Genomic DNA, 9,595 nt, shown 5'->3' on the forward strand with positions numbered 1-9,595 from the left:
TTTCTTTGTCAATAGATATTCCCATCTGGGTTTTCCTGTAGCTCTGCTGTTTCACTCTGACACCTCACACTGGTCCCTTTGCGCCCCAGCACTTCAGCTTCTTCACCTGTAGAATAATGAAGGCACTTGATGAAGACACCTCCACAGAGCACTTCCAGACATACAGAAAGGGGTCTGGATCACTGTCTGGTAGCACTAACCCTGGATGATCCTGCACACACCAGGACTACCAGGATTCATACCATGAATACTAGGGATAGGACGTAGCTTTAATTCCTGATATTCCTTCATTTTCCAATAAAAGGCATAGAAACCCTGCCTGCCCCTGGGGAGAACAAGCCACTGGGCAGCTCTCCAGCGAGGGGTGAGGAGGCAGTGTCTCTCGGGTGCTCTGTCCCTCCATCGAGGTTGTCAGAGGAGAACTCCACGATTGACAGCAACGCAGGGCCCTCTGCCATGGCTGCAGAAATGCGGGGCCTGAAGTGAAACCATTCACCAGGGTGCTGGTATTACCTCTTTCCATTAAATCTCTGGGAAGTCACTGCAGCGTCAGTAGGTTTCTGCTTGTTCTTCCCAAAGCAAAGATACCATAGGAAATATCTGTGCCTCCTGAATTGAAAGTAATTCCTGCTGGCACTCTGACCTTCTCTCAGAAAGCCATGAACACCTCTGGCTGCAGGACCAGCTGATGGTCCATGTATAATGCAGTATGTGCTTGGTCTTCTTGCACTCCATCACCCACATGAATGAGACACACACCTCTCTGGGCACCATCAAAATTATCCACACTGGCTTAAGTCTTAGATTTTCATGCTTGTTTGTGACCTGTGTACCCACGTTGCTGCAGCAGGTGAGCCTCTAGCCCATGTGGAGTTACAGCAAGAAGCCAACCTATGCTAGGAGATGTGGTTTGGGATGTAGAGAAATTCCTGGCTTTCTACACGTCTCATCTTGTTTCCTCCACTACCCTGTGGGCTGGCAAAGAGGTGCTCTAGGTGCTACAAAGATTGTCCTGATTTTATTTCCCATCCAATATGGGGGATGTCCCTGTTCCTCCTTACAGTGTTCACTCCAGGGACAAATCAGTGAATACCTGCTTTCATGGCTCAATCCATCTCAGCAATCCAAAGATTTGAAATTAATTCTGTCACAGGCCCAGCTGCCAAGTCGTAGCACAGGTACCACTTACAGCTGATGCACAGCCAGGGTCACAACACTCTGCTCAGTCTAATTGATTTCTGAGTCAAGGGCCATTATCCTCTTACCAGCAAACACATTTTCAGGATATAATTTCTTTGTTTCCTTTCTGGTCCCGAGATAGTTTACTGCGGAAAAAAATTAACCTCCAGATTAGAAATGCATGCAAAATACCTGATGGTGATAAGGAAGGCCAAAGGCTGGTGCTTTTGTATGTCCCTCAGGATCATTCCACTTCCAAATAAATTACCTGAATCACTCATTAAAAAGCAGTATCATTAAGGATATGATGCAGCTGCATCTTTCAAACAGGTGAAATGCAATACCTGCTTTGAATATGTTATACATTAAATTGGTCTTGCCAACTAACCACTTATCAACTTATTTAAATGATTTCCTCCTATCCTGTGGTGGGGAGAGGATTTTAGTCATTATATCAAGTTGTCCAGTTCCTTTTAAAGCTAGTGAAAATTATTCCTCATTAGTGCAGCATTTTTCCTCTCCATTCGTAAAGAAAGCTTTGGGCACAACTCTCACATGTTCATGTGGCTCTTCTTAGGATGAAAAAGTATTTCAGCCCACACATAAGGAGCACTTTTCAGTGCCTCAGTACTTCTGCCCTCAGAAGAGCCCATGTCCAACTTGCATTTCATTTGCACCTTGTTCTTCTCTGGAAGCACAGCTCTCAGCCTCTCTGCCGCACAGACACCACACACTTTTTTGCATGTGCATTTGGAACTGCCATTTCTGTGGGTACAGGGTGGGCCCTTATTGACCTCTCATAAACTCAACTCTGGTCAATGGTATTGAGAACTAAAGCATAACAATAAGGTGAACACTAAGGGTCTGATGTTGCTTTCTTTGCACCCCAAAACTCGTTATGAGATCCAAGCGAATTTGACTTTTGTAAGGAATGCGAGAAATATCATCCCCACCCACTATTTTATGGTTAAGTGTTGGATAACAGAACAGATCCCTCCATCGCCATCACCCCATGCTCTTCATTGTCAAGATACTTTCTCATTTTTGGCACAAATGATTTAGTGAGAACTTACGTTGCATTTGGTGCAAAGAATGTTTATCCTTATTTTGCAACGTTAAAATACAAATTATATATTCCAGCTCTAACAATGAATCTTCATGTAGAAAACCATTTTAATTTGCTTCAGTTTTTTAGTTAAAAGCAATGATTTGAAAAAAGTGTTTAAATTAAAGTATCAACATATTTATAATAAAGAACAGAAATATTTAAAACATTAGGTAATTATCTGAATATTCACAACATTTATGCCAAATTTTATGATGTAGTCCGTGCTTTTATGACATTTTTATTATGTTTCTAAAAAGTGCATGCTGAATTTTATAGAAAATAAAAATATAAATATTGATTTGAAAATATCAGGAAATAATTTGTTCAATTTTTATTTTCAAAAGAGATGAAAAATCCTATATTGCCTCTAAACCTCATCAGGGTTTTATGACTAATCACAGTGCTGCATGCATTGAAAGGCATTTTCTAACTTGTGTTGTATTTCATTGTTTGCTGTCATTGGTTTTACACTAGAATAAGGTAAGTGCTTTCCCTGAATCAATATCAAATGTATGTTTCTGTTACAGCTACAGCTCTTTCACAAAGTTTTGTCAATGATGGGTTGGTGGAAAATCATGTGTACCCTCTGAGATGTGCCTCCTTCCTCCTTCCTCCTCCTGTGCTGCAATGAGACCTGCCAGTAGAGGCCACCCAGGGCACCCAGCATGGGTAACCTCTCATTTCCAAGAGGGAATTGCACAGAATCACAGAAAGTTAGGGATTGGAAGGGACCTCGAAAGATCATTCAGTCCAATCTCCCTGCTGGAGCAGGAACACCCAGATGAGGTTACACAGGAAGGTGTTCAGGCGGGTTTGAATGTCTCCAGAGAAGGAGACTCCACAACCTCCCTGGGCAGCCTGTTCCAGGCTCTGTTACTCTCACTGAGAAGAAGTTTCTTCTCAAATTTAAGTGGAACCTCTTGTGTTCCAGTTTGAACCCATTACCCCTTGTCCTACCATTGGTTGTCACCAAGAAGAGCCTGGCTCCATCCTCGTGACACTCACCCTTTATATATTTGTAAACATTAATGAGGTCACCCCTCAGTCTCCTCTTCTCCAAGCTAAAGAGACCCAGCTCCCTCAGCCTTTCCTCATAAGGGAGATGCTCCACTCCCTTTAATCATCTTCATTGCCCTATTCCCACCTTTTTCCATTCCCACTTTTTTCCATACTTAATGACCGCAGAGCTGAAGCCACAGCCAGGCAGCGGATGTCAGTGAATCTGCACAGTGGCACAGCCACGCGTGCCCCTTAGACACACAGGTAGTTCTTTTGTTTCTTGTGACTCTGCGGCTTTGTGCTGCCACAGTTAATAGACGTCACTAACCAGCAGAGTTACTGAGCTCTGGGTTCAAATCTTGACTCCACTAGAGCCAAAGAACGTTTGTCACGGATAGAAGCCATCAGGACTTCAGTCAGAGCACATCACTTTTCCCATCACAGTATCCTCCTAACACAGCATTTGTAATTTAGTCTCAAAATTTACCCCAAGCCTAGTCCTGTGAGACATGCCTTTGCTGTTTTCTGAGGATTTGTTCATGTTCCATTTTGTTATCCAAATATTTTTGTTTCTATTCAGTTCCTATTGTGCCCTGCCAATTAAAATAAAAATATAGAAATTATGAATGATGCCTGTACACACTGGGATTTTTTTTTTACTGCACATTTTTCATTCCATTTGGCTATGTTCTATTTTCATAAATTTTAAATTGCAGACTTGTAGTTCAAACTGTGCTGTAGGAAACATGCAATAGCCAGAACGTACTATCAAAGATTAAATACCCAGAGAGACTCCTTCTCATAAATTGCTTTATTGTAGGTATTTATTGAACATGCCATAGACATAATTTTGTTCTTCTGTATTGGCTGCATATTGTTTTCATATAACTAGTATAACTCCATAGACTTCACTGGAAAGTTATTTAGGGTTTCCTACATAAATTGGAGCATTATTATCTTCTATTTATTTTTAATAATGCACTAAAATCAGATTACGCCAATTATGCAGTATACAGATTATGCAGCGGTTGCTCCTATTAATTGCCTTTCTTGCTTTTTGCTCCATCAGCAATACACAAATAACTATTTTGAATCTGTACTTTTCTGATCCACGGATGGTTCAGTGAATGCACAGAACAGGCAGAAGGCTCAGCAGATGCTGACCAGTCCACTATGCACTTGCAAAGCAGCCTCCAAGTTGCCACTGATATCCAAACAAAAGTTCCTTCTGCACCCTGCATTGTGGAAGGAGGCGTCTATTCCTAATATAGTCCAGCACACTTTGGGTGCTCTGAACAAGAAAACAACAGCAAATGTATGGTAAAGCCTTTTCTCAGTCTGAGAAAATACAGATTAAATTTTTCATAGCATTGAAAGCATTCTTAAATCCACTAAATGCAAGAAATACATAAGTACTCCTGCAAACTATATTATAGAATTCTTATCATGATGTTTTAAAGCACTATTGATCTCTCTTATATAGTGCTTGCTTCCTAACAATATATAAAATTTATTCAAAAAAATAAATATAGACCTACCCTGGTTTTGTGATTGCCAGACCATATATGCTATACAATATGATACAATACATTAATATATAGATTATACATATTTACCTACAGCAAGAGTGAAAATCATGCCATTTTCTATAGCAGGAGTGCAGTTTTTATGTAGCATCCAAGCAGTCTATCCCAGATGCTGGTGAGGACAAGTTTGAACCTTGTCAGTGCAAGTAAAAAATGAAGCATTTAATGCTTGAGAATTAAGATTTCTCCTGTTTTTCACACACTGCACTACTCTGGTGTTTAGTGTAAGACAGATATATATATGTTTCTTTGTAACTTCTTGATCATCTTGTAAAACAACAAAACAGAACGATAAACATGAAAAAGGTAAATCTCTATTACATTATTAGGGAACCCGTTCTTTGTTCCTTTTCTCAGTTCTTTATTTTCCTTTCTTTTTGTTGTTCTTTTTTCTTTGTTCATTGTTTTAACATCTTCATCAAAACTTTAAGGCCAGATACAAAATGGTCAGGCATTTGAAGTGAAATGGAGCCTCAGTGCACCTAGCAGTGTCCAAAACGAGTCCTGAGCATCTCTGCTGAGCTGTTGCTGACCGTGAACTGACCAAAGGCAAGAGGGACACAGGGGGACATGAAGGCCCTTGGGCCAAGGACTGCAGCTCAGCATGTGCCCTGGCTGTCCAAGTCTTGCCTAGGCTGAGGCTCTCACAGCCAAGCTCAGTCCTAAATTTAACCAAGTACAGAAATGGCATTTTTTTCAGCCAAACTCATTGACAGGTTCTGTTTGGTCCCATGTACCTAGAGCAAGGCCACTCAAAGTTGGGCAGTGCTCTCTCCCAGGCCCTTGTCCCCTGTATTTTGGCTGCAGAGCAGAGAAGTATTCAGTCCCCACTTCATGGTTAGGATGCTCTCCTGAGATGTGGGGTGTCACCCTAAAGGCCCCGTGTCTAAGGAACCACCCACTTTCCAGGCAATGGGAATTAAAGGGAAGGCAGGATTCAGGCCTCTTTCAGGCCCCATGACCAACTTTCAGGAGCAGGTTTGGGGTCATGATTTCCCTCCTGCCTTCCTCAGTGAGGCACCTGGCATTGGAGTGAGACTGATGTTCCACTGAGATAACTACAGGACCAGAATAAAGACTGATCTTCAGTGCTTCTTTGCACTTGAGCTACCAAGTGGCATTAAAACTATATAAACTCACCACTGCCACTCTCTCACACAAAACTCTTACGAATCAGCACAGACCTTTCCTTTTCACTTGAAGGAGTCAGAGGAATTCAGTCTCAAACATTAACCCCTCTCTCAATTGCCAAATATTCTAGAGCTCTAGTTTAGTCAATCGTGTTCTAGATCAGCTGCCGAAAAGGGCATAATTTTGGTTTGCAGATTTTTTTAGAAGAAGTTAGCATACTACAGCAAAATCTGTCTTTGCCTCTGGAGAATCAGACGTATTTTGTAAAGCATGCAATTATTCTTTTTTCCTAAGGGCCATATTCACTAAAAATAAGCTTATGCACTAGAGTGAAAAGTATGACTGATTACAATATGAGTATTTACTTCTTACAGAGAAAACTCACAAGTGAAAACCTGCCTTGCACCCAAAACCAGGAAAATTGTTGACTGTAATGTCCACTGCAGGCCTTTACTTCAGAAATAACCTTTAAATTCTGATGGACTTCTTGTTTTGGAGGGTCCTGGTGACATCCAGTCCCTTGGAGTAGAGACACACAGGCTAGGCATCCTTCTCTTACTGAGAGAAAAGCTAGGAAGCACAAAGTCCTAAGCAGGCAGAGAGGATTATGTGAGGGAGTCAGAAATCAGCCTGAGACTGCACAGATTCACTACAGCTTTGCAGTCCCTTTCCCCTGGAAATCAAAAGAAAACTTGGCCATGCAGTCACCAGCAATTCTTCCTGGGGGAAGCTCCTCACACCCCTTAGAGTTGTCCTTGGGGTCTGCACAGTTAATGCTGTGCTCTGATCTCTTACGGAAACTGCATCCTCTGACTGGATCTATGACAGCCTCTTGTATTCCATTTTTCACTGTGGAGAAAAGGGGTCAAGTGGCTCTAAAGACTAGAGTTTGACAGCACTATTTTTTTTAAAAGTAGTTCTTCCAATCAAGAGGTCTTTTCCACACCTTGCGACTCTAGAGTGCAGAGAGCAAGAGTCACTGTCTCTTACAGAAACATCTCAGCTGCTTGACATGCCTGGCCAAGTGCACTGCAAGTTGTAGATCTGAGAGGAGAGATATCATACAGCCTTTATCAGAACTTTAGAATTCACAAACCTCTTCATTCTCATGTAATTCTGAATGCAGTCTGGCTGCAGATCTATGTAGACCTGTATTTGTGTGCATATGCTAGAGGTTTGGATATGTATTAATATGTATATAAGTGGACCAAGAAAAGGCACAGCCAGACAAAGCTCTGTGGCTGTTCTGCAGACCTCTGCCACAGCAGAGGCAGGAGGATGTAGAAGGTCTGTGGTGCTGCACATGCAGTTCTCTCCAAGGTGTATGCAAGTCTGTACGGGCCATAAGTGGACTCACAAGGATGCACCACAGACATTACAGCTTCATTTCCAAAGCTGCTGAAATTTGGAAACTGAAGGTGGGATCCAGCCCGTAGGAGTTAGACTGGTTTCAGGTACCAAAGTCTCATCCACCACTGCCCTCTCATGGCTCCATCTTCCCTCAGTGGGAGAAGCAGAAACCTATGTCAGGTAGGATAGGTCTTCTCCTCCAGGTAGGTCTTCCAAGCAAGTGTCCCTTCTTCAATTCGGCTGCAGTCAGGGTATCTCTTGCCTGGTCTCCTCCCAGATGTGACGATGCTTATTTCCCAGATCTTCCTTTAATTTTGGATGGAGGTGTATAGGGGAGAGAAACATTAAGTCTGAATAAAAGTGTTGTACTACACTTCCTATATGGTAAAAATGGAAAATAATGGAGTAAAGCTTTTTTTCTGTTCTCAAGATAAAGCAGCTAATGCTTGAAAACAGAAGGATAACTGGGGTATAAAACCACTGAAGAGAAATGCCCTGTATTGAGAGGGTATGGAGTGCATACAGCTTTAGTGAATCTGGCCCTAGGCAGCACCAGTTTTCATTAGCTGAAAGCTCTTAACCTTTCCCTAAGATAATGAATTGTAAATAAAAGCAGAGTGGGACAGATTCTCAATTGCCTTGTGCCTTGCTGTTCTACAAAGGGTGCACTTCATGTCCCTTTACACAGGCTTAAAAGGTCATGCAAGGACAAAGAAGAATCTCTCCCACTAGCTCACTGCTCTGAAAGAATTTAAGTACATATAAAAGAAACTGACATTCTTCTTTCCCTCCACCCTTTGATTTTAACAGCACTCGCAAACAAAATTACATGATGAATTTTTCACGGCAACATGGGCTCAGGCATTTCTACAACAGAAGACGAAGGTCACTTAGACGATATCCATGAAGAAACGAGACATTTATTTTTTTTTCCTCCCAACATGTGATGTGTTGCTTTCCATTCTTTAAAACTAGCACTGCATCTGGTATCAGGACTATTCTGCGACTGGCTGGATGAATAACTGAAAGCCTTTCTCAAGACAGAGTGTACACCACTTTTTCGCACTGTGAACTAATGAGAAGTGACTTATTTTCTCATAGGTAAATGTTTTAATGTTGATGTGTCTGTGAAAATCGTGATCTGTTGTAATATCAGTTACAGTGGCAGTATTGGAAGTAAGCAACTAATTCTGTTTAACAGGAAAAAAAGTTTAAGCACAAAGACTTTTCAGATTTTATGTTTCAAAAACCTACATACTAAGTACAGAATTTAACATTCTTTGTTACGTAGGTATTTAAGTGCACTGTATTTCAGCTCTGTGTCATTTTATATGATTAAGTTATCATTGTTTGTCCTCTTTGTATTCAACATGACACATTGGCACTGTATTTACTTGTTTTGTTGTTGTAATATTTTTGCTGCTGATTTTTGGGCTATTTACCTTCTGACAAAATGTATAAAAAGAATCAAAGTACCTAATCAAGAAGATAATTGCAAAAGTAGTTGTAAAGGCGTTGATATCCTTCAGTCTTATTCTTTGATATGTCTGTTGGTTAGCATTGTTTTGTGGATAAAAAAAGAATGCTTGACATTAAACTTTTTACTACTAAGGAGTTGTGGATGAAGCCCCAAACAGAAGTTCCCAATTCCCTGTCTAAATGTAGTCAGTTCTCTGCAACTGATTTACTTACAGTAACTGCCATTTGGTGTCTGTAGTAATGAAGTGATTTGTAAACAGTGAACGTTTCATTGTGTTCTCTTTGGTGTTTGTTTCTATTGCGGGTCATGTTTGTATCTTCTGATAAAGTTGTATCTACACCAGCAACGTTATAATGCCCCTATAGCCCCAAACTGTCTATTATCATAAATAAAATGCTTCACTTTATGGTGAACTAAGGCAAAGACCCATGCTTCAATAAAAATAATCAACAAAGAATTCTGAAGTTAGACTTTTCAAGCCATGTGGGCTTTACAGGAAACCACAGACAAAATTATTTTACTAAATACCTAGATTCCAATGCAAACATCAATAGTATTTTTTAATATTTAGTAGATCACACTTAACAGCACTTTGCAAATAAACAAACCAGTTCCGCCTGTAAGCATAACATGGTTGTTGGAAGAGGTCCAGTTGCAAGGAAGGAAATGGGACCACAGACCAGTACACACTCTCACTTGGATTTATCTGAAGACCCACTATGCAATGCATAAATCCTTGTTCCCAGGCTCTGAGGACTACAG

At 40.9% G+C, this 9,595-nt stretch overlaps 1 protein-coding gene across 3 annotated transcripts in view; it reads left to right on the top strand.

Moving 5' to 3' along the window:
• Positions 1 to 9,250, top strand: part of RELN (reelin) — a 290,971-nt gene extending 281,721 nt beyond the window's left edge. The window contains exons 64-65 of one of the 3 annotated variants that reach the window (XM_065835677.2): positions 2,632 to 2,767; positions 8,164 to 8,249. In XM_065835677.2, coding sequence (XP_065691749.2) covers positions 2,632 to 2,761 — 130 coding nt within the window. In that variant the 3' untranslated portion in view covers positions 2,762 to 2,767; positions 8,164 to 8,249. Of the gene's footprint in view, positions 1 to 2,631; positions 2,768 to 2,814; positions 3,262 to 8,163 lie in introns of those variants that run through there. The other 2 variants (XM_071803445.1, XM_065835657.2) reach the window with 2 other exon arrangements.
• The last annotated feature ends 345 nt before the right edge of the window (positions 9,251 to 9,595 follow it).

The sequence above is a fragment of the Patagioenas fasciata genome, chromosome 1 (genome assembly GCF_037038585.1).
Source record: "Patagioenas fasciata isolate bPatFas1 chromosome 1, bPatFas1.hap1, whole genome shotgun sequence".
NCBI classification, from domain to species: domain Eukaryota; kingdom Metazoa; phylum Chordata; class Aves; order Columbiformes; family Columbidae; genus Patagioenas; species Patagioenas fasciata.